At 40.6% G+C, this 26438-nt stretch overlaps 1 protein-coding gene across 2 annotated transcripts in view; it reads right to left on the reverse strand.

Annotated features, from left to right (window-relative positions):
- Nucleotides 1-26438, reverse strand: part of TEC (tec protein tyrosine kinase) — a 121388-nt gene that overhangs the window by 25639 nt on the left and 69311 nt on the right. For both annotated transcript variants that reach the window (XM_036255001.1, XM_036255009.1), the window contains exons 3-8: nucleotides 12226-12330; nucleotides 7679-7760; nucleotides 6923-7051; nucleotides 5233-5273; nucleotides 4168-4343; nucleotides 1950-2015 (exon numbers count right to left, since the gene is read on the reverse strand). In XM_036255001.1, coding sequence (XP_036110894.1) covers nucleotides 1950-2015; nucleotides 4168-4343; nucleotides 5233-5273; nucleotides 6923-7051; nucleotides 7679-7760; nucleotides 12226-12330 — 599 coding nt within the window. The remainder of the gene's footprint in view (nucleotides 1-1949; nucleotides 2016-4167; nucleotides 4344-5232; nucleotides 5274-6922; nucleotides 7052-7678; nucleotides 7761-12225; nucleotides 12331-26438) is intronic.

Consider the following 26438-nt stretch of genomic DNA (forward strand, 5'->3'; position numbering starts at 1 on the left):
TGGATTCAAAAGCTGGCAAAAGGCTTTTTAACCTTGGGGACATTTAAGATGTGTTACAGGACAGGCTACAGCCAAAAACAACACAAACCACAGAGTGAAAAGACAGGAGAAGAGGAACCGTGACAATCACATTAAAAACAGGTTTTCCCTTTCTCAGGGAGCCAGGCATGGCACAATGCCACGTGGAGTTCCTGACCTCTGAGCAGATGGCGAGGGGGGCTCCCACTCCCACGAGTTTGCTTAGTCACGCAGAGGAGGAGGAGAGTCCCTCAGAAGGGAGAAGATTTCCAAACTACGATATATCCAAAATCTCATGGCAACGAATCACACACTTCATAAAATTCCTACTTGTAATTCCATGAGTCATAGGGAGTGCTCACATTGAGATAAGAGTTATCCGGTTTCCAAGCACACCCGTCCCCAAGTTAGCAATTCGTTCTCAGATCACTTTAAAATCGGGTCCAAGTTTTCACCTTTTAGCATCCCCCCTAATTCTAAGGATTTGGTTATATTTTCCAAAACTATTATTTAAGAATAGAAACACTATTTTATTTATATGTCATAAACAACCTTGAGGGATCATACGACTAAGTGTCATGACGTCTGAACCTAATCCTTTCCTGGATTTTTAAGGTATACTCATGTTAGAAGTGATGTGGATAGCCCTGCCGGTGTGGCTCAGTGGCTGAGCGTCAGCCCATGCACCAAGAGGTCGCCCGTTCGATTCCCAGTCAGGGCACGTGCCCAGGTTGTGGGCCCAATCCCCAGTGAGGGGCATGCAGGAGGCGGCCAATCAATGTTCCTCTCTCATCGATGTTTCTATCTCTCTCTCCCTCTCCCTTCCTCTCTCTCTAAAATCAATAAAGGAAAAAAAAAATTTTTTTAAAAAGAAGTGACATGGACAGAGGAAACAGCTTTTCATTGTTGTTGTTGATGGTAAATGGAGACATCAGTACAGCTCCTCAGAATGACCACAAAAGAGTGTTTGGTATAAATGAACCTCTCATTAAAACCTGGACACACAAGGCAAGTGGGCATTTGAATAGTATGCCCACTGCTTTCTCTGGAAAGCCATCTGACAGCATGCATTAAGAGTCTCTGCAAGTTCATGCAAAACTAACCTTCTGCCAATCATAGGTTTTTAAGAGATCTAGTTTAAGACAGCAAGCAGGAAGAGGGTTATCCCAGCTATTTTTACATACATAGATGCCTAACAACATAATGGCACACAAATAAGAAAATGATTATATAAATTATTGCACATCCATGTACCACATGCCTGGTTGTACCCCTTACGGCCTAGGGTAGTACCTGATACATGCAAAGGTCTCAGTAAATAGTGATGAATTTATGACAATGAAATTCAAAGCAGTTATGAAAGTGTTTCTGAAGAGTATCTAATGGCATGAGGAAACAGACTCATAATGTTTTATTAAGTGGAATAAGCAGTATATAAAACGGTATATACAGCATGATTCTATTTTTTAAAAGACTGAAGAAAAACATACTAATGTTGACAGAGATCAATTCTATTTTATTTTATGAGTAATTTTCTTACTTTTTAATATTCTCAAGCAATTTTAAAATAATAATCATATATTATTATACTTATAAAAAATAATCAAATGTGTTTTTAAAGGCCACTCAGGAAAACTATATTCTGATTTATTGAATGAATGAACAATGATCTGTATTTCAAAGTCAGCTAAGCTGTGATTTCTTTAAAATAAATTTAATTGTATTGCTTGTATGAAACCATTTATACATAGTACCTTCAGTTAAAGAGTATAACAGAAATTAATTCTCTCCACATCTCTTACAGCCTAGACAGCTGAGTTAGAGATATGTTAGCACCACCTTCCAAAGATAATGAAAGATGTCCATTACTCTCCAAAAGTCCTTACATAATTAGGAAAATGAAAACAGTCACAAAATAAACATTTACTTACTCATATTGATCTAAGTTGTTTGATTTCTTTCCTGTTACATAATTACTTGGGATATATCCTTCACTCCTAGAAATAAGAAAAATACTTCAAATAAACTGAAATTATCTTACTGCAAGGTAGCTAAAAAAAAAAATTATTAACTTACTGAAATAATTAAAGTATAATATTGCCTAAAATTTACAAAAAAGAGTAGCTGACCCCCAATAAGTCAATACATCTATAGTATTTGACGCTTTACAAAGTACTTCCTCATCTGATCCTTACAAAAATTCTGAAGTAGGCAGGCATTACTGTTCCCACTCCCTGGTAAGGACACCAAGGCTTAGAAAGATTAAGAGTCTCTCTTGAGGTCCCAGCAACAGGGCCAGTTCTTGATTTCATCTCTGAATTTGTGAGTAGGTTCAGAGCCCTGCCAATATTCCATGATGCTTCCCTTAATTCAGAACCCCTTGGGATGTTTTAAAGAAGCCATTACTTCAGAAAAGTCAGTGTTGGTAAAAGCATCCATCACTCCAATACCTCAACAGTCCACATAGAGCACTATTTCATAGAATGTAGTCCTTGACCTTGACATCAATATCATCAGGGCACTTGTTAAAAAGGCAAATTCTCGGGTCAAAGCCAAGAGACCAGAATTGAGAAGGCATATGTGAGGTCAAGAAATCTTTGGTTTTACCCCACACGAGGCTTCTGTGCATTACAGTTTAAAAAGCACTTATAATAGGTGGAATCTTGGTAGAAGCCAAGATTTTTCACATTAGATAAAAGACATACATGTGTAAAATTTTTAAATTGAGTAAAAACCTTGCATCTTAACTTGAACTATTAATAAGAACTCATAATACAAACATATACAAAGTGCATATGTGTAGCTCCGTTATGCTGAGAAAGACCTAGAAGCAATGACAATCCAGTAGCAGTTAGAATCCTAGCACCCCAATTGTTGTCTCCAAATACTATTTCTTATTAAAAGGAGCTAGTGCTCCTTGGGAAAATGGCAAATTGCAGGTTTGGCCAGGAAAATTCCAAGATGAACTTGAGCCATTTTATTTTACCCAGAAAGCAAGGAAGCTAAGAAAGTAGAGGGGCATCCAGGAGGCGACCAATCAATGTGCGCGCTCTCTCTCTCTCTCTCTCTCTCTCTCTCTCTCTCTCTCTCGATGTTTCTATCTCTCTCTCCTTCTCCCTTCCTCTCTCTCTAAAGAATCAATACAGAAAAAAATAAAATCAACTGGGAGGATTGGTAAAGATTGGCAAAATCTCAGTAATTTTTAAAGTCGTGACAAGATGTTCCATTATAGTATTATGTACTTTTGTGGACTTTTGAAAATTTCTATAATAAAAAATAAAAAGCAATCTTCTACAGTGCTTGGCAAAGAAAAGCAGTGATGACCATCCTGTAAACGCACACAGGCCACGCATTCCCACGAAGATCATAAGGCACAGCAAACCAGCGCTCAGGAGATGCCGCATGGCTGAGAAGTGAGCAGGGAGAAGGAACCTGACCCAGAGCTCCCTGTTTCTCCTGAAGGACGTGAGGAACAGAGCATTGTGACTGGGGATCAGACAGGGAGGTGAGAAAGCAGACTTGGAGGGTGTGCTCTGGCCAGAACAAAAAGACCTCCTCTTCCTACCCATGGGAGCTCAGAATATAAACAGTTATATTTCACAGGTAAGCACAGGGTAGAGTTTTCTTAATGAAGCCTAAAAGATACTCATTCCTTATGCTTATCCATATTTACCCATTATTTACCAATAATAACAGTGAAAAAACTATTTCCTTTTGATCCTAAATTATCCTATATAAATACTGCTTGTTTTTTTAATCACTTGCATGTATGTATAAAATACATGCACATACATATAGATTCTCTCTTTCTTTCTTTTTTTTTTTTTTAAAAAAAAGCAAGATTATTTACCTCATGGGGTAAAAGCATAAAATGCAATTTTCCTCAAGACCAAAATAATCCAATTAAGCTTGTGATGGATGAGAAAGGAAACCAGTGTGATGTATTCTAATTTCTGGAAAGAAGTGGTTGATCCATTTACATTTATTGTATCACTAGTAAGAAGACACTGTGTCACTGCAAACCAGATGTGTGCTTCCATTCGTGGCCAGCAGGAGTCTCATGCCATGAGAGTTACAGCTAACCCCCCTCTCACTCAGCACTGAGCTCCCACCCACCCACCGTGGGTCCCACACAGAGGGAATACTTACCCATACTTATCTCTCGCTCTCCACCAATGAACATCATTCTTTTCTAATATGATATACTCCTGGCCTCTCTCTAATCTGAGATCATGTGCTTCTGTTGCTTGGAAATCATACATAGCTATAACTATTTCTTCTCTGTTATCTTCCTCTTCAGGTGGAATGGGTGGGGGAGGCCTTCGCTATGGAAAAGGGATAACGTGAAAGTTTAGTCTCCTGTTTTGTGAAGTAAAACACTGCATGATTCACACATCACCACAAAATAAAGCAGAAACCTCAAGTCTACCTCATATAAGGTGGTGAACCCTCCCACAAGTCATGCTACTGGACCTCTCGTGGGTTTCAGAATATAGGAGTAAAAACTGTCTTGAAACATCAAGAGGCTTCTGCTCAGGGTCAGGGGGTGCTATCCAGGGAGAAGGAGGGGCAATATGTGAGAACAAACCAGAAGGACTACAGATAGACCACCGCTCAAATGGCCTGCAACAGGGAAAACACACTGTGGAGGGGAGACTTTTATCTGGTCTCCTCCCACTCAAAGGAATTTGCATTTGTCTTACTGTGTGCATAGCACACACTTAGTACCTAACACACTCTATCTCATTTCTTCTTAATACATAATTCCCCATTTACTCCTGAGGAAACAAGGGTTTAAGTAACCCACTCAAAGTCACTCATCTTAGATTCACGTTGGGTCAGGTCCTTTCTGGGTCCAGCACACCTGTGCTTTTCCCTACACCCCCTCTTCCGAGGCATGTCATTAAATCCCTGAAGTCACTCCTGTGTCATAAAACTGTGGTTTTAAGGAGGGAATATTCCTTTGAAGTCCCATACTTCTTATACAATTCTTGAAGCCAAAATACAGGCAAAATGACAGATGACAGTAGTGGCCCCAATGATAATATCTGATACATTTAATACTATTGGACACCCCCCAAAAATCAAATAAGCTATAAGCACATCTGTTTCAGATATGATGAGGGTAGAGGGTGGGGGCAAACAGCATCACATGGATGAATAAAAATATATTCAATAAACTGCAAATGTTTCCAAAAGTTAAAGGCCACTTACCTTCTTTTTTTCTGGTGCTGGAGGGAGTGCTTTTCTTATACCTGAAAATGACAACAAAAATAGGTCAAAATGCATCTACCAATGATTGGTAGTTTTAGGGAAAAGTAAAAATGAACTCCTAGGCAAGAAGTCCACTCTGACTCTCTCACTCTGGTGCATGTTGCTCGTATCACTATTTGCAACAGAATTTTAAAATGCTATTGAAGTTGGTGTGCATTTCTGCCTTTCTGAACAGACTGTAAAAGCCATAGGGATTGGGCCTTGTCTTATTCTTTGTAAACAAGTGGGACCACATCAAAGTAAAAAGCTTCTGTTCAGCAAAGGAAACTGTCAACAAAATGAATAGGGAGCCTACAGAAGGGGAGAAAACATTTGCAAACCATGTATCTGATGAGGAGTTAATATCCAATATATACAAGGAACTTTCACAACTCAATGGCAATAATAATAACAACTAAAAATGGGCAAAGGAGCTAAAGACATTCTTCCAAAGAAAACATACAAATGGCCAACAGGTATATAAAAAGGTGCTCGACATCACTAATCATTAGGGAATGCAAATCAAAACTACAAGTAGATATCACCTCGCATCTATTATAATGGCTGTTATCAAAAGCACAAGAGCTAAATGCTGGCGAGATGTGGAGAAAAGGGAACCCTCATGCACTGTGGATGGGACCGTTAGCTGGTACAGTCGGCATGGGGTTCCTCAGGAAAATAAGAGCAGTTCTACCATATGACCCAGCACCCCACTGCTGGGTGTGAGCAGAGGAAAGGAAATCAGCACCCAGGAGAGATATCTGCGCTCCCATGTTCACGGCGGCCGTATTCACAGTAGCCAAGGCATAGAAACAACCTGCGAGTGTTAACAATGTGATACAGTCATAGAGATAGAGACAGAGATAGAGAAGGGAATATCACTCAGCTGTAAAAGAAGGAAAGCCTGTCATCTATAACAACATGGATGAACCGGAGGGCATTATGCTAAGTGAAATAAGCATAGAAAGAAAGACAAATACCACATGGTATCACTTACATGTGGAATCTTTAAGAAAAAAAAAATCAAACTCATAGAAACAAAGAGAGAAGTGAGGCTGGGGTAGGAAAATAGAGATGTTGGTAGAAGGGTACCAACTTTCAGGTGTAAGCTGAACAAGGTCTGAGGATCTAATGTATAACCATGGTGACTACATCTGATAACTCTGAAGTGTTTAAGTGAATTTACTAAGAGAGTACAACTTAAATGTTCTCACTCATACCACAAAAAAAGTAAACGTGTGAGGTGATGGATGTGTTAACTCAATGGAAGGAATCCTTTCACGACACATTAAGTTTATCAAACCATCACACTGTACACTTTAAATACCTTATCATTTTATATGTCAATTATACCTCAATAAAGTTGAAAAAAGGAAAAAAAGCTGATGATGGTGTCGTATTAGGCTCACATTTTTAATAGTCATTGTGATAAGAGGTCCCAAAGATTGATTAGACCTTTTGATTCCATGAAATGGTCCCACTGCTAACTAAATATAATTACTCTTACAAATATACCTGCCCAATATTTATACTGTGCTAGAAAATGTGAAGGCCATGTTTAACCAAAATCAAAATCATGTCACTTTCTCACTATCCCAATAATATATACATCCTGAGCACAGTATAATTATAGAATAAAATGAATACTTACTACTCTCAAAAATAGTATATTTTTCACATCCAGGAGCTAGTTTTTCAGTTTGTCTACAACATTGATAACTTCCATCTGCCCAAAATTTAGGATGATATTTAATCATAATATTGTTGTTGTTCTTTATTTCTGTAATTCACAAACACATTAATGATTAGTGAAATAAAGCAGAGATGGCAATGTTTCCTAAGTAACAGTCAATCACTCTTTATTTCTCAGATACCATATTTATTATGAGAACACCCTCATAACATCATTCAACCCAACAGTCAGAAAATCCACACGGTTCTCTTTTGCCTCCTTTTTTTGGTGAAGCACCCTTGTTAGCAGAAAGAATCTTTGCTACACTGTAATGGATAAACACAGAAGTCCGCTCCCCACCATTCTGTTCTACAGAAGCAGCAATGAGGATTGTGCAGGACAAATCACCCATTTAAACTCTTTAAGCAAAGTCAATTCATCCACACCAAATGCTGACTACATAGGCAATGTCTTAGAAAATACCAAATCCCATTATCATAAAAGCCATTGCTTGATCCACTTCAAATGTACCATGCATTTCTTAGAAACTATGTATAATCCACTAGAAGGAATCAGATTATAAAAAAAAAAAGTTCAGAATGTCCTTGGAGAAACACAGATTGTATATTAAAAGATTATAAATGCAAGATACATTAGCTGCGTTTCTGTTTCAGTGATGACAATGCTCTATCCTAAAATTATATACAGATTAATATTTCACTATAAGAGTTTTACCTTCTTTTAACTTCTTCACCCACCGGTCCCTGCTTTGTGCACTAGGTGCAAAAATGTAAAGTGTGTTAGCATCATGAACAACCTAAAATAAAAGATAAGATAAGACAGAGTCAGTAACAAATACTCAGACACAGCACTTTGTCTAGCACAGAGCCCTGGGTACCACAGACACCGATAAATGATTCTGAAATAACTGAATAAAAGTCAATTACTTTGGAGCCAAAGAACCTAGATTGCTGCCTTACAAAACACATCTATTTCTACATGTCTACATTGAGTAGGATATACATTTTGCAAAGGACTTTGTTTTATAGACGAAAAAATTATAGAGGTTAGGATGCTTCACTAATCTGGTTATTTCCTGTGACCGAAGTAACTAAAGCTCCTTAGGTAAACTGAGTGTAACAGGGATGATTCTATCCAGTATTTTTCTGAATAATATTTAGGTAAATGGACTACTCTTTCGCCATCAGTCCTATACCTTTATTTTGCCACTATACATAATTGCAGTAGCTAAGCATTAAGCACTGACTATCTTAACTCTATGCTATATGCTTCCAGACCTTAACTGAAGGACTCCTACCATCAAGGTATTAGTATTTTACAGAGGAAGAGACTTAGGCCTATCCACGGACCACACACACACACACACACACACAAACACACACACTCCTGTATAACTCCAGGAGGCACCATTCACATAGAATGCACAGCAGATGGTGCCCCCTAATGTTGTGCTACTGAACCTGCCCATCATCATTTGGCTGGTATTCCAGAAAGCCACAACCCTGATTCCAAAGCCCAAACTTTTAACCACAGTGCTTCTTTTAGAGGTAACTTCTCTCCAGCAACTAAATAGTCTTATTATTAATATTAATATTTTTAGTATTAATAATAAAATTAAACCTGGGAGACTAACCCAAGAATTTTATCTTTGGTCTTGACGTCTTCCACAGGGCAGAAACACCTTGACTGTCTAAAAAATAAATATGGCTGGAAACTTCCCTTCACCATGTCAGTAGCCACTGGGTTGAACACAAATAGCTCTTTCACTGAAAAATGGCTGTTCCTGGCCATCTTCAATAGGTAATTTCTTCCCATTCATTTCAAAGAAATAAATGCAGTCTAACAGCAATGTGAGCACCATAGAATAGTGTCATATTTCATTCAGTGATGAATTCATCCAACTAGCATTTTGCTGGAACTACATAGATACAAAAATATATCAAACAAGAAGCTATTTTCAACACATGGACAGAAATACTTTATAACAAAACAAAGTGAGACATGACAGAGAGGTAAAGACCAAGCACTAAGAGAGGTGTGGGGATGTGTGTTGCCTCATTTGGTCCATGATTTTCACACCTGTGCTATTGTGATTTGTATTAAGAAAATAAATATCTATTTATCTTCATCCTGGTTCCTGGCACAGAAATCCTAAAATCCTTGGAATATCCTGTGCCCCGAGTGATAAAGGTGTCTTTGTTGTGTTAATGAGGTGACTTTTGGAAAGTATCAAAGGGTGAGGGCTGGTTGCCAGAGCAGCCAACCTTGTGATTACAGGGTTGGAACTTCTAGTGGCCCCACCTCACCCCATCCACCCAGGGAGGGGAGAGGAACTAGAGATTGAGTTCAATCACCAATGGCCACTGATGTCATCAATCACACCTCTGTACTGAAGCCTCCACAAAAGCCCTAAACGAAGAGGGTTGGGAGAGCTTCTGGGTTGGTGACTGCTCCTAGAGTGGCACACTGGAAGAGGGCATGGCACCTCTGTGCCCTCTCCGCGTACCTTGTCCTGTGTATCTCTTCCATCTGGCTGGTCCTGAGTTATATCCTTTTATAATAAACTGGTGATCTAGAATATTTCTCTGAGTTCTATGAGCAAATTACTCAAACACAAGGAGGAACCCGTGGGAACCTCCGATCAATCTACAGCCAGTAGATTAGAAGTGCAGGTGATAACAGAGATGTGACTGGCATCTGAAGGAGGGGCCAGTCTTGAGGGACTGAGCCCTTAACCTATGGAAATGACACTCCCTTTGGTTAGAGGGTGTTAGAAATGAAATGACTTGTAGAACACGTAGCAGGTGTTGGGGAATTACTCGGTGGTATGTTAGAAAACACACACACATTGGAACTGGACATCAGAATCTTCATACCTTACCCAGGTTCATCAATGCAATCACCTCTGTACCTAAGAATTAGGTAAAAATGCACCTTGAAATGGTCATTCTGAATTGACATAGGAGTATTTGGAAAGAACTGCTAGGGCTTTGAACCTTCCAGAAACCTAGGTGTATCATAATAATTCATTATAATAATCCACTTTACTAAGTCTTTACATCAGGCTAAGCACTTTATATACACTGCTCATTTAACCCATGTGGCAGCCCAAGTCTCTATTAGCAGTAGGATCTTCCTTTTCCAGGTGAGAAAACCAAAGCAGGTGAGGTTAAGCCATCTGGGTAGGATCAGTTCGATCCCCGCAAAGGCTCTTCTTATTCCTGTTTCCTCCAAACACCCCCATGGTGTGCCTTGCCTGTTTCCCTGTTAGAATCTGCCTTTTCAGGCTCCGGTCTAACTTCTCCTCAAAACTCACCTCATGTCAGTACAGTGAGCCTATAACTTGGTTCAAGTTTGTTAAAGTCTAGCTAATCAAAGGAAAACTAATCCAAATGCAGAGTTCTGATAACTAAGACTAGATATATTACCTAGCTAACTTGGGACATTTGTGTTTCTATAAAAAAAAAAATTTCTAGAGATAGCACCCTGAACCCAAATGATAAACATTAATTTGGCATCTCAGGCAAGCTGGTGGGTAAGCTATCGGGGGTCCAGTATCCTTTTCTCAGTAAACCCCGGAGCACACCTGGAGGCCACCTGCTATGCTACCCATGCAGCCAGCTGACTGTGGCAGAGGGCATGCAGGGAGCTACGTTCTGCATGTGCCTCACCTTCTGGTGAGTCATCCTGCCACCACAGAGGTGCTAGGGAGGGAAGAGCTTTGCAGACCTTGAGGTACAGAAGCCATTTCAACAAGGAGGAAACATACTCCCCCTTAGGAACAATCCCTACTTAGCACTCACCCTCCCTCCTAGTTACACTCCATTCACTCATTCATTAACTCAAGAGACGCTCACTGACAATGTGTGTAACAGCTGTTAGAGCTGAGTTCAAAACTCAGGAAAGAAATGCCACCTCCTGGGGACCCCTCTGCTGCCATCAGAAGTCTCAGCAAGGAAGCAGCTGGCTCTTCCTCCCAGGTTCTCTGTCCCTTCCTGGGGCTAGAGCATGCTGCGGTGGGAAGCAACCTCCTTGTATTTCTTGGTCTCCTCTGAAAATGTCTACTTCTACTTTTCTTTGCCTTACATCCGCACGAGATGCAAACTTTCACAGTCGAGTTGTGAAAGTAGAACCCAAACTTTAAGTTATACTTAAGTTATAATAAAAGGATATTTTCCATCTTTCAAATCTTGCTGGTTTAAATTACATAGTTAAAGTTCAAGTTTACCTCTTCTAAATTTTTAAGATTTTTTTTTTTTTTTAGTTTTTCTTGTCTTTATTCATCTCAACCATTAAAAATCATTCTGGGATGCAATGCTTTCTGTTCTTATATTTTCCTCATCAGTCTAAAAACCAACCCAAAGCTTGCAGAGCAGATATCTTTCTCTTGGGCAGCAAAATTCTAATTCTGGAGACCTGGAAAAATTCTAATTTTTATCAGTGGAGACCACGACCCTGAAAGGACATACCTGGAAAGCTGATGAATATTCTGTTGGGATCCTCTCCTTGGACCTCAGATACCCTCAAAACAGAGGACCCAGTGTGGCTCTCTCTAGGAAGCAGCCCCATACATCCACCCCTTGTACTTTCCTGGCCTTTCTCTAATAAGTTCCAAGTCCCCCCTTTTTTGCCTCTGTAACTTTCTTCTTAAGCCCATTTCTTCTACAACTCACTTTTACCTCTGTGACTTTCTAAAGAAACATTCCCTTATGGTTTGAGTCTTGGCTCTGAATTCTTTCTTAGCCAGACGCAAGTACCGAGGTTGCTGAACTGAGGTCCAGGCTGACTCCATGGGTCTGACACCCGGAGCGGTTCTTGCCGCCAGCAGGACCGGTGTTTCGGTCATGCAAGATGAGCATTCTGGAGATCGCACGCACAGCACAGTGACCACAGTGAACTCTACTGTACTGTATACTTGGAATTTGCTAAGAAGGTAGATCTTCAGTGTTCTCACCACACAAAAAAGGAAGAAGATGGGGACCATGTGCAGTGATGGATATGCTAATTACTTGATTGTGGTGATCATGTCACAGTTTTACACCTTAAATATGTACAATTTTGATATGTCCATTGTACCTCAATAAAGCTAATGTTTTAAAAAATCAACCACTCATGGGGGGGAACATCTGTAACAAAAATAAATTAAATTTTTTTAAAAAAAAATAAAAAATCAACCACTAAAGCAATGACAGAAAACTGTAATGTCAGAAAGTATGACTAAAAGCCCAGAATCACACTGCCACAAAACCACACCAGCTCACCTGAAATGGATATTTATTTTGACAGGGAATGACACCGTCATCATTCTTCACTATTTCCACACATTTGATTTTTGAAACATCAATAAATCCCTTTCTGTATTTTTTCTGTTAAGAGAAAAAAAAAAAGGAGAGCTATTACAATAATAAAATATAAGAAAATGTTATTAATGGTAGTATTTGTTAATGAAATCACTGACTCAATATATTACAATTTCCTTAGTAATGATTTAAACTATGCCTCCCTTTATTCTTAAAATTGTTCAAAACACTAACACTGTGAGGACTGTAATCAAAATAATTAAATCCTTTAATTTCTAAAGGTGAAATGTTTCTATCCTTGTCCCCAAAATTCTGGGACAGAGATATGGACACTCTCTTGCTGTCACCTTCCTGCTTAGACACACATCTTAACTTCTTTAACTTCTTGATGGCAGCCCCCAAAAGATAGCGTCAATTTCAGATGCAAACTCTAGCTTGTTACCTTTTCCCCTCCAGCACACAGGACCTAAGAGGATGCAGGTGGCTCTAGCATGTTCACATGAACCTCCACTCAGACTCTTATTGAATGTTCCACTTTATTCCCTATCGCCCTCCCTCCCTGTGCACTGCAAATCTCCCTGCAGCAAATATCTAGTGACATATCAAAACACCCCCCTACCCGCACCAAATCATTCACACCAATTGAGATTACTCAACTGTATGTAACCTCACATCTGAGAATTTATACCAGAAAAAAATACAATTATCCAAAGAATACAAAGTAGTACATACAAAGATAACTTGTTATGTTGTATCCATTAAAAATATTGCAAATACAATGTAGAAACAAAAAATGTCTGCTGAATGATATTAATTGATACATGCCACAGAAAAAGTTGTATAAAGACTAAGGCTACGCCCTGGCCAATTTGGCTCAGTGGTTAGAGCAATGGCCTCTGCAGTCCAGAGAGACCGGGGTTCGGTTCCCACTAAGGGCACGTACCTCGGTTGCAGTTTGTCCCCGGCCCTGGTTGGGTTGTGTGGACGGCAGCCACTTGATGTGTCCCTTTCACGTTGATGTTTCTCTCTCTCTCTTCCTCTCTCTTTCTCCTACTCTATCTGAACAAAAAAAAAATGGAAAAATGTCCTCGGGTGAGGATTAAAAACAAAAAGGCTAAGGCTACTTGGGGGATGGGGAGTAGATATTCTTGATAAGAAATAGAAGAGAAAATAGACAAATGAAGGAGTATAGTATTTGGTGTGACCCAGCCATTCCCTGGCCCCAGTCATTCAAAATTGCTTCATCTAATACTTTGAAATGGCCCCCTGGCCACAATCTTTGGGCCTCCTACCCTGCTCCCAGGAACCTGCGCTGCACCCTCACTGTCACCATAGGACTTTCAGACCTGCCAACTGTCCTGGGCCATCAGCTCCCATCTGACTAGACTACTCTGCAGATCATTTCACCAGGGCATCTCCCCTCCCTTCCCCTCCCCTCCTTCCTCTTCTTCTCCCCATCCCACGGGCACACCCCAACTTCTTCCTTCTGCAGGTCAAAAGCACTCTAAGATTCACCCTTTTCTCTTCTCTTTCACCCTGTCTCTAAGAGGAGGTTAAAAGTATACAACCGTTCAGATACTGTAGTTGGTACTTAACAGAAGTCATTTCATTTTATGCCCACAAAATTCCCCTCATTTTACAGATGAGGAAACTGCAGTCCAGACCATTTAAATACATTACCCAAGGACTCCAACTGACCGCAAAGTCAACTAGACCCTGGGGTACCCCGGCTGCGAGCAGGTGACGGAATTAATGCAGCCAAGTCCCCAAAGGGGCAACAAGGACTCTGGACATCAACTGAGCTTTGGCCAGGATAGGGAGAGGGACATTCTGCCCATTCATGCTCTTCTAGGTCATTTCCTTCTGCCTATAGTCACATTCTCTCCTATCCATACCAAGACCCCTTCTTCTGGCCCTCCTACTGCCCTAACTCTTCTCTTCCTGAAAGAAAATGTGTTCACCAAGAGACATATGAAAAAATGCTCAATGTCACTAATCATCAGAGAGATGCAAATTGAAACAACAATGAGGTATCACTTCACATCTGTCAGAATGCCACCATCACAAATCATCAAATAAAAATGCTGGCGAGGGTGTGGAAAAAAGGGGACCCTAGTACAATGCTCGTGGGAATGCAGACTGGTGCAGCCACTATAGAAAACAATATGGTGTTCCCTCAAAAAATTAAAAATTGAACTGCTATTTAACTCAGTGATCCCACTTCTAGGAATATATCTTAAGAAGCCTGAAACACTGATCAGAAAGAATATATGTACCCCCATGTTCATAGCAGCACTATTTACAATAGCTAAGATCTTGAAATAGCCCAGGTGTCCATAAATAGATGAGTGGATTAAAAAGCTGTGGTATATATACATAATGGAGTACTATGCAGCTGTAAGAACGGAAGATCTCTTATCCTTTGAGATGACATGGAAGGATCTGGAAAGTATTATTCTAAGTGAAACAAGCCAAGTAGAAAAAGACAAATATCACATGATCTCACTTATTTCTGGAATATAATGAACTAAACAAACTGATGAACAAAATAGACCCAGAGTCATAGAAGTAGGGTACAGACTGACAATCCTCAGAAGAAGGGGTGGGGGGGATAAACCACAGTACTTATATGCATGTACGCATAACTAATGGACATAGACAACATAGCTGGGAACGGGGGCAGGGATGGGAGGAAGGTTTCAATGGGGGGAAAAGGAGAAACATCTGTAACAAAAATAAACTAATTTTTTTTAAAAAGAAAGAAAATGTGATCACACCCTCAGCATTTCATTTCCTTCCCTCCCACTTCTCCGTAACCACTTGCAACCTGCCTCCCACGTCACCACAGCCTGCCAAAGCCGTTCTTAAAAACATCACCAGTGAACAGACCCAGCTATCTTTGTTCCACTAGCATCGGCTCAAACCTCTGTGAGGCATCTGGGGCCGCCAACACTCTCTTCTCCCTTACTGGCCTTGACTTTGGGTCATCCTAGTTTTCCTCTCTCCCGTCCCCTCCGTTTTCCACAGGACAACACCTGTCACGGATCAGCAACTTGTTGAGGAATAACGAAGTCCACATCAGGGAAGCTCGGGTCCTAAGCATTTAGTCCAAATCTGTGCCATTTAGTCCTCACAGCTACTGCGAGGTAAGCAATACTAGACGCAGTTACTGAGGGAAGAAAGTAAAATTAAGCAACTTTCCAAGTCTACCTGTGGCAGAGACACACACAGTATTTCTTACACAGGGCCTGGTAAAAGTTGATCTGCAATTGTGATGACATGAAACACAGAGTTTATTCTTATATTGTTGCTAATTATTGTATTATTTTCCATGTGAACAACCGTAACCCTCCTTTGGCTCCACCCTGTATAACAGTAAGTACCGCATGTTAAAAAGATGCTAAGAGAATACAGAGGAACTGGGCTTCGATGACAATTTGGGCAGAGAAATTCTGATGTACAATAGGGAGAGAATGAACAGCACACACGGAGGAAACACATTCTAGAATGACCTCAGCTGCCTCATCTGTAAAATGGAAATAATAATAGTACCTACTTCATAGAGACTATTACAGCGCCATAAGAATTAAATGAATTAGCATTTTCAAAGTGCTTAGAAGAGTGTCTGGCCTATAGTATGATATCTACAAGTGTTTGCTATATACAATAAATAAGTAGCAAAAAAAAAAGATTAGTGTGGCTGATGTGCAGGTGCATGGGGCAGGGCAGAGAGGTGGTCTGGGGTCCGCTCGTAAGGAACCTGCAGCACTGTGCTTAGGGGTCTGGGCAGACAGGTCACCCACTCCGTGCCTGGGGCAGAAGACAGTTCCAGAGCACCATCATCCTGCTAACAAGTCACACAGCACTGTATAAGCCTTAGAAAATGCTAACAGCAAAAGAGAATCAAATGACCCTTAATCCCCAACCCTGGAGAAAATCACTGTGGACAGCATGGACCCTTCCACACTGCCCTGGGGTCACTGCTCACCTGCCAGCTCTTAGCCCTCAGCAGCCACGACGCCCCCTCCACCCAGCACCCGCCCTAAGAGCAGCTGTTAGATGTAGGTCAGTCGATACAGGAAAACTGGGGATGACATTGCTGAGTTTACTTACACCCCCTAGATTCACGTCCTGTGATATATAATCTATTCATGTGCTGTACTAATATTTGGCCTTACTGATTGAAATATCTTGCTATGAAGTTTTAGATAAAAGTTCAAATATGTTATCCATTCCACCAGCAAACACTGATGAGACACGCACACAGCAGCCTCAAAGTTCTGGAAGGGGGCCGAAGTCTGCTCAGGAGGAGTTCACAGTAACAGGGGGTGGAGTGGGGGCGGATGACTCACCATCAAACACTGAAGTCAGCAAACACACCAGCATGTGGAGGGGCAGTGGCGGGGCCAGGAGAAGCTGGAGAAGTTTCAAGGAGGAAATGACATTTTGATTTTGTTTTTAAAGGATAAGTAGGAGAGTTTCCTGCAGAGAAACTGAAGAAGAGTTCCAAGCAGAAAAAAAAAAACACACTGATTTAGGGAACAGAAAGAAATTCATTGTAGCTAAAGCTCAGACTGGCTCAGGGGAAGTGTAGGAGATGACACCGAAAAGGTTATTTGAGACCATATTACAAAGACGCGTGCATGCCAGGTGTAGGCGTTTGGATTGACCTCGAGTGGTGGCAGGGCAGCGTGGAGTGCTGATCTGACGGCTGTTCTCAGGGAGCTATCGGTGGTGGGGTGGCGGTGGCTGGAGATGGGGGCTGGCTGGAGGTGCTGGGGAGCCCAGGTGAGGGATGACGAGGCTGTGGCCCGGTCAGTGGCAGGAAGCGAGGTGGGAAAGGCAGGGGTGAGCCCACGGCACCTTGTGACCAATCCGAGATGGGGATTGAGAGGAGGAGCAGTTGGGGAGCCTCAGGGGTTCTGAGTCTGAGCGCCCCGTTGACAGATGCCATCAGCCACGCCCAAGAGTGCTGGGGAGAATCAGGTTTGAGAAGGCGAGCCTCGACTATTGGACGGCACAGGGGATACGTTTGGAGGGAGTTGCTCAAACTCAGCAATGCTTAGCACTGTCGTTACACAGTTCCAGAGGATTCTGCTTTTAATAAGACACGTACAGTATATTTAGTAGTATGTGATTCTAGATACACCTCGGGGTAATCCTGAGAGGTTAGGCAGGACCGAGGACGAAAGGGGTGGAAACGTTAAGTAACTCACCACAGGAAACCCTGAGAGTTAATAAAAGAGCCATGAGCACCCCAAACACTTGGTTTCTGTACAGCTGGTCTGCACACCCTGGTCAACCAGGGTTGGCATTGAGAAAGGACGTACTATAGTTTTTTCTCCACTTAGACGACTTAGAATGTCTTCAGTGAGAAAATTACTTCATGATTACTTACATGTGCTATAGAGTATTGTTAATTGGTGGCCCAAGAAGAAATATCCAAGATCATCACTTTTTTCATGTGAAGTTTCTCTTCTATTTCTACGGCTGTCACCCTGCCCATTAGACTAAAAATCACAGTGAAGCCGAGACTTTCTCTTATTCGTCTTTCAATCCTCCGTGCTGAGAAGACTACTTGGCACTTAGTAGATGTGTATTAAACAGTGTGTTGCCCTGGCCGGTTTGGCTCAGTGGTTAGAGCGTTGGCCCACGGACCAATGAATCATGGGTTTGATTCCGGTCAAGGGCACGTATCTCAGTTGCGGTCCGTCCCCAGCCCTGGTTGGGGTTGTGTGGGAGACAACCAGTTGATGTGTCGCTCTCATTTCGATGTTTCTCTCTCTCCTCCTTTCTCCCTCCCTCCCACTCTATCTGATGATAAATAGGAAAAAAAAATATCCTTGGGTGAGGATATAAAAAAATAAATAAGAAAAAAAAAGAACAGTTGCTAAGCCAGTCTGCAAGGAAGTATGAGTGACACTGTATGTATGTAGTGTGTATATATATTGCACATCTTCTGTATACCTCACAAAGCTTGAGGTCCTACCCCCCAGCAAGTTTTACAAGGTACACTGTTTTCCTTTCATTTCCAGAATACTCAGTATTTTTTAAATATCGATAAGAACGCTAAGTTAACAAAACTAAAATTTTTAAATACACACACACCCAGGGCTGGCCCCAGGTGAATTTGAGAAGTCAGTTAGTAATCTTCAGGACACTTTCATGTCTGCCTTCCACACCCTTCCTCCTAGGTGTCTCGAATTTTCCTCCATACTGCAATGGCCCCTCCCCTTCCCATCACAGCTTCTATTCTATTCCTTTAGTGGCAATTCCCAGCTACCTGCCACAGAAGAAAGTTACTGGATGAGCCACCCTGCGTTGCAGCAGGACCTCAGGTAGGGAGCATGAGCCTTGGAGACAGGCAGGCCCTACCTGAGCCTCTGCTTTGCCACTGGAAGTCTTATGACAGAGGGCAAGCTCTGTCTCCTCTCAGTTCCTTTCTCTGTAAAAACAGGATAATACTCCTCACTTTGCTCAGCTTTTAGCAGAAGTAAAGATAACCGTACACAGGTGCTCATTACAGTGCCTGCTGCAGGGAAGTCACTCCCTAAATGGCAACACTTCTATTAGTTTTCACAATAACTCCGAGAAGCTGTCAGGAAACAACAGCAGGGCAGTCATGAGATTGGTTGGCCAAGAGGCTGAGCCAGAACTGAACCCAGACCTCTAAAACACTGAAGCCTTTACCTGACTCCAGGTCTCTCAAGCTGAAATATTTTTGGATGCTTATTATTTAAAAAATTACCTTATGTCAAAATCTAACAATTATAGAACACTCACTATGAACTAGGCACTGTATTGACCTCTTCACGTGCATAACTCAATGGATCTTCATGTTATAATAGGTGAACTCATCACCCCATTTAACACATGATGAAATCAGAACCTGGAGTATAACTAACTTGCCAAAAGTCACAATGAACCAGGATGTGACCTCTGATTCCAACCCTAAGTTCTTAAGTGCCACATATACTTGATACCACTTAACTAAGTATAAACATCAACTCAGTGGAAATTTCTTGTGCTTACAGCTCTTAACAACTACAGGACCAAAGCAAGTTCACAAATCAAATACAAACAGAACTGTACCATCAGTAAGATTTAAATTAACCACGTTACATGAATGAGATGGATGGAAGGGGTGCTTGTTGGCACTGAAACCCTCTCCCAAGGCCAGTTCTCCAGGTGTCCGTGTGCTGAGTGCCCTCTTCTGCCCCTTCTCTCCATTCCAACCATGGAAAGTCCGCTGGCACCACCCTGCCATCCCGTCATCAGGCCTCCACTTGGCACCACCAAATTGCTTCGTGTTCATTCAGCCTCTGTTCTTTCTCAATAGGGCACAATAATTAAAACAGACCATAGCCCTGGCCAGTGTGGCTCAGTGGTTTAGAGCACATCAACCTACAGATGATGGGGGCAGGGGCTGGTCAAGGGCGGGGGCCTGGGTTGCAGGCTTGATCCCCAGCCCAGTTAGATGTGTGCAGGAGGCAACCAACTGATGTGTCTTTCTCACATCAATGTTTGTCTCTCTCTCTCTCTCTCTCCCCATCCCTCCCTTCCTTCCACTCTCTCTAAAAATCAATGGAAAAAATATCCTCGGGTGAGGATTAACAAAAAAAAGAACAGACCGTAAATACAAACCTGACAATGACATAGCTTAGTGACAAGGGACCCACCAGAGAATACAGACAAAACACATATTATATACAATAGTGTATAAATAAAATTCCTAGAACTTGCAGTCCTTGGCAGATGGATAGCACCAACTTCCTGCTAACATTCACGGCATGCCAACGTCACCATTCCTTCGTTCACCACAGTCATCAAAGATTGATTCTGCCTTCCTTCCACCTTTAGCAAGGCAGAGATACCAAAGGATCGTGATTGAGATATAAAATAACAAAGTACACAATTTCTTGTACTTAAGGAATTTACAACCAGACATTTGCTAAGGTTAAGGAGAGGAACAATAATGTGAACAATGAAAGTTCAGATGGGTCAATACTAAAAGGCAAAACAGTTCTAAACAACTCTTGCAAAGGAGAAAAGAAGACACATTCTGCACTAAAAATTTCAAAACGAGCCAAAAAGCCTGTTCTGTGCATGAGGATAGTAGCTCTTCCCCGTCACTCAGAACAGAGTTCAAAGAATAGACCTCAAGTGCAGCAGGACATGCTACCCAGGGGAAACAAGCAAAACCTCAGGAGGAATCTCACACTTCTCCTGTGGATATTGGGAATAATTTGTTTGTTTTTTATCCCAAGGACATTTTTCCATTTTTTGTTCAGATAGAGCAGGAGGGAGAGAGAGGAAGAGAGAGAGAAACATCCACGTGAAAGGGACACATCAAGTGGCTGCCACCCACACGACCCAACCAGGGCCGGGGACAACTGCAACCAAGGCACGCGCCCTTAGCGGGAACCGAATCCGGGTCTCTCTGGACCGCAGGCCGATGCTCTAACCGCCGAACCAAACTGGCCAGGGTGATATTGGGAATAATTTTAATGGAGACTTTTCTGGTATCAAAAGTAGAATAAATAAAATATAAAGTCATTTCCAACTTGGCAGTTCTATAATAAAATGCCCTCTCTTTACCAAGGACTACTTTCTAGTAAAAAAAAATGAAAGAAAGCAAAAATGAAAATTTGGCACCCTGGTATTTTTTCCTCCCTTTAACCAGCTCATAGTCATAATTACTGACACAGGTGCTTCATATTTTATAAACTGCTTTTAAACTTAAAATAAAAAGGCACATTTACATTAAGAAGCCAGTAGTTACATACATAAGCATGAAGATGTATGAGGGTATAATTAGGAAGATTATGGCTTTTAATGTACTAACCAAAATAAAAACAGGATGTTGAAAAACTTTTATAAATTATAAGGAAATGAAAGACAAAAATTCCATTTCCAAAATCACAGAATACACTTTACATTAGATTGTGAAGTGTACATTATTATAAGGTTTCTGGAGGTTTTTTAGTTTTTTTATTGTTGTTGCTGTGTTTTTTTTTTTTTACTGTATTTAAAGCTAAAGCTTCTTTGTTTTTTCCTGAGTGGTTATTGCTCTTATGATTTTCTATACTTCTGGTAACTCTCTTCCCAACTCCCCAAGGGCACTTCTAAAAACTATTACCAGGTATGTTTTATGACAGTTGAAAGCAAAATATACTAATGTTTAAGCATTTTTTGAAATAAGTCTAAAAGTGATCTACCTAGTTTAATTTTTAAAATTTGTAAAAATGTACATGGATCCTTACTTCATAAATTTCATGTAACAGACTTCCAAATTCAAGGAATTCCAGAATTAAATAGTCAATCCTAAGACTACAAATCTTTTGGAGCAGAGACGATGCCAACGATCTCTTCTCCCTAGGTGCCTAGCTAGGCTGCATTTTTCCAGCTCCATCCATTTAGGTGAGGCCATGGACTAGGTCCAGTCAAGGGAGTGTAGATGGAAGTGATATAACCCCACTTCCTTCCCCTAAACCCTTTCGCACCATTCTCCATTTTCCATCTCCTCCCTCGGCTCCCAGTTGGATGTAGAACATCCCATGGAAGGTTCTACAAGACAAGACTGTAAGACGATGGACTGCTAATAGGTACAAGATTTGTATCTGGGGTGATGACTATGTTCTAAAATTGATTGTAGTGATAGTTGCACAACTCTGTGAACATACTAAAAACCACTGAATTGCACAACTTAAAAGGGTGAATTGTACGGTACATAAATTATGTCTCAATAAAGCTGTTTTTAAAAACAAACAATGGAGCCACTAGATGGAAGGAGCCTGGATCCATGAATCACCAAGTGGAAGGTAGTTATACATAATGTAAGCAAGAAATAAGCATCAGGCATTCAGTTTAAGCGGATTATATGTTATCGCAGTGAGTTACCTTGAATAATACATTCTAGAATAAGAAGACCCCACATCTCAGCTACTGAATACTTCAGACTTTGTATCCAGAAAGGGTACATATTGAACTAAATCAGTATTTCCCAAAGTATGCTGTACGGTAGTAACTGAGGTGATTTCAGGTGGAGTTTGGACAAACATTTACTTTTATTGTATTTAGTTTCATGGTTACCTTTTATTAATGGTTTTTCATTTACTGATACAGTTTCCTTTTAAAAAGCAGTGTATTTAAAGAAAAAAATGTGAAATTATTTAAAGAAAAACATTAAGCAAATTACATTACTATACAGATGATACAAATATATGTCAAAATCATGTACATCATATGCATAATGGCTGCAGTTTGGGCAATACGCAGTTAAATTAGCTCTTTCTGTCCAATTCTAATATTCCTTCATTTTTTTTGGTTTATACTTGTCACTGTGTTCCTCCTGTCCTGTCTGGCATAGCTCCCACTGCATGAGCTAAGAGTACTGACTTACAGGCAACCAGATTCGATCCACAGGTATGCAGTCAGTGAACGTAACATTGTGTGAATGTCACACATGATGATTCGTGGCCACCTCTCCTCAGTGACAACGATTTCGGCACAAATCCCAAATCCCTACTTGTTCTATTGCCATCAAGTTTCAATTTCAGAAAACGCAGAAATAGAGAATGAGTTTTGATAGCAACATTTGCTTCTGGGGCAGACTTCCCTCCTGGACACATGTCCTGCCTGGAATGTGCACAGGGAGGGTTTCACTGGGAAATCATTTAATGAAACTCGGTGTTGGGATTTAGGCTCTGAATCTGGCAGCACAGGTAAAAGTGATGAGACATCCTCGGGTAAACTTAAATATACTAAATCAGAGCACTTGATTTAACCCAGATTCAAATAATAAACATAATAATAGGTAACACTTATACAGCACTGTGTGCCAGGGACTGCCCCAAGACGTTACATAAATTAATTCATTTAAGCCTTCTGATAACCACTATGCTATCCCACCTCTCCAAAAAGGTAAAGAGCCATCTGTAACTGGGTCACAGTGGTAGAAAGGGATCCCACATGGCAGATCTACAAGAAAGAACAGCCCCTGGTCAGTAGCTATTATATGAAATGCCTACCATTTGCTTAGCACACTGAGCTAGACATCATGGGAAGTCAGGGAGCTTCCTATTATTATGCACACTAACATTAGGTTTACAAGCACAATCCCATAGAGATACTGCATTTCTCTTAAGCACTTTCCTACAATTTGAATACATATGCTGATACCTGGGGCCTATTTCACAGAGTATGAAATGCCAGATGATTGTTTATCAGATTACAACCATGACTTTTCCAGTTTTAAAACACAATGAATTCTATGAATTGCCACAACTAAACACTAAGCTCTTGTGGAGCCAACTTGTAAAGAACTAGGAGCCCAGGGAGTCACCTACACTAGATTCTGATTAATCTGTCACCCCCAGATTAACAAAGCTCTCTAATTCCCATGTCTGCTAAAATGTTCTTCCTGGGTTCATTTGGAATCTTACTGAGAAACTATTCTGTAACTCTGGGATTTCCAGCTAGTGTGATGTCCGAGTCTCTTCAACAAGAGGTAGAGAAATATGGGATACACGTCCTACCTGCAGAGACCTTATAACACACTCTCTATTTTGAAGCCCTAACAAGGACTAAGGGGGGGTTCCCGGCCAATAGCTGTTCTTGTTTTTTAATATATTTTATTGATTTCTTTAGAGAGACAGAAAGGGAGAGAGAGATAGAAACATCAATGTGAGAAACACCAATCAGCTGCCTCCTGCACGCCCCCTACTGGGGATTGAGCCCACAACCCAGGCATGTGCCCTGACCAGGGATCGAACCAGGACCTCTCAGTCCATGGGACGATTCTCAATCCACTGAGCCACACCAGCTGGGCCCAATAGTTATTTTTAATTTCAGGCACAAAATAGAAGAGTAACCACAGACAAAGCATTGTCTTGAGTCTGTCGGATCTGCAGGATACCAAACAGCCAAAAGTTCAAGAGACAATAGGCCGGTTCCATTGTTAAAGAAAAAAAGACTGGACATTCCTGTCCACCTGAGAATTCTGTCTAATAGAAGGTGATTGGAAGCAGATTGGCCAATGCAGGTGATGGGAAGAGCATTAAAAGTGACTTAAAATAGAAAGACAGAAGTTATTAGAGAAGAAACTAGTCAAGTCAATTAACTTTATGGAAATTTAAGTGAACAATGTGCCCAATAATTGACTAGACTGCTAGAATCTCTTTGACTACATAGACTCTTTTTTAAACTTACTGAATATGCCACAATACTTTCAGTACTTTTTTAATGTTTTAACATAACAGTCAATGTGTCATAATGGTTCAGAGAGCAGCTTCAGTGTCAGGCAGATCTACACTTAAATGTCAGCTCTGCAGCCCTACGCAAACTAACCTCTTTGCCTCCATTTCCCCATCTGTAAAATGGGTCTATTAACCTATGTCCTAGGTTGTTGTGAGGACTGTAAAGTGCTCATAAAGTACTCAACATAATATCTAGCCCAATGTGATCACTAATATAAGTTATTTGGTATAATTATTTTTCTTTTAAATATAAGACTTCTAAAATCTTTCAATATTAAACTCTTTTTTTCCCACAAATAGATCCTTAATTTTTTCCACCATGCAGTCTCTAATTTTGTTACAGAACTCAACAAGAAAACAGAATTGAACCGATCTTTTAAATATTACTGGTTTTGCCCTGGCCGGTTTGGCTCAGTGGTTAGAGCATCGGCCTGCGGTCCAGAGAAACCCGGGTTCGGTTCCCGCTAAGGGCACGTACCTCGGTTGCAGTTTGTCCCCGGCCCTGGTTGGTCATGCGGGTGGCAGCCACTCGATGTGTCCCTTTCACATCGATGTCTCTCTCTCTCTCTCCCTCCCACTCTGTCTGAATAAAAAAAAACGGAAAAATGTCCTCGGATGAGGATAAAAAAAAAAAAAAGCTAAATATTACTGGTTTTCACACTGTTTCTTTAGATAATATACCAGCATTTTTCACTTTATCCTTAGAGGAATTCAGTAAATATTCCAAGATCTCAAAAAATATAGGAGTAGACAATTAAGCTTGACTACAGTGTATAAAATATCACAGATATAGGATAATAGCAGAACCACTCTTTCTCTTGAAACAAACAATATTTTAAACAGCGATTTTTAAAAGTAACTTGGTCCTTTCTATCAATTACCGTAGAAATGCAGGAAGGATCCAACAAGTACTTAAAACAATATTTGCTGAGCATCTACTATATGCTAGGTAATGTGCTAAGCACAACAGATGGGAAGGTTAAAAAATATGGCCACTGTATTTACCCAAGAGAAATGAAGGTCTCTAACCACACAAAGACATGTACAAGAATATTAATAGCAGCTTTATTTATTTGTAATAGCTGAAAACTGGAAACAATCCAAAAGTCCATCAACACGTGACTACATAAACAAATTGTGGTATATCCAGATAACGGAATTCTTCACAGCAATAAAAAGAAATGAAATATTGGTAAAACAAAACGAGTGCATTTCAAAATACTATGCTGGTTGAAAAAAGCTATTTTAAAAAGAGCACATGATGCCCAGCTGATGTGGCTCAGTGGGTTGAGCTTCATCCCATGGACAGAGACATCCTGGTTCAAATCTGATCAGTGCATATGCCTGGGTTGTGGGCTCGACCCCCAGTAGGGGGTGTGCAGGAGGCAGCCAATCGATGTTTCTATCTCACATCCATGTTTCTATCTCTCTCTCTAAAAAATTAATAAAAACATATTTTAAATAAATAAAAAGAATACATGCTGTATGAGTTTGTTTGTTCTAGAATTCTAGTATATCTGAACTAACCTATAGTGTCAAAAATCCGATCAGTGATTACCCAGGGATGGTAGGAATGAAAGGGAGGCATGAGAAAGCTTTTGGGGTGATGGATATGTTCATTATTTTATGGTAGTGATGGTTTCAAAGCTAGATAGATGTCAAAATTCATCAAATAATATAATTTAAATATAGACGATTTACTGTATATTGATTATACCTCAATAAAGTTGAAAAAAAATATGGCCCCTGCCCTCAGGGACCTTGAAATCTTGAAACTGTTGGCAACTGTGAAACTTTCTGCTAATACTTTAGTGTTCTAAATCATAGACTTAAAATGGAAGAAACAACAAAAAGAACCATAGAGGACAATAGGTACAAAAATTAAACAAAGTAACTTCAGTTTATAATGGGCCAGAA

The sequence above is a fragment of the Molossus molossus genome, unplaced genomic scaffold (genome assembly GCF_014108415.1).
Source record: "Molossus molossus isolate mMolMol1 unplaced genomic scaffold, mMolMol1.p scaffold_m16_p_1, whole genome shotgun sequence".
NCBI lineage: Eukaryota > Metazoa > Chordata > Mammalia > Chiroptera > Molossidae > Molossus > Molossus molossus.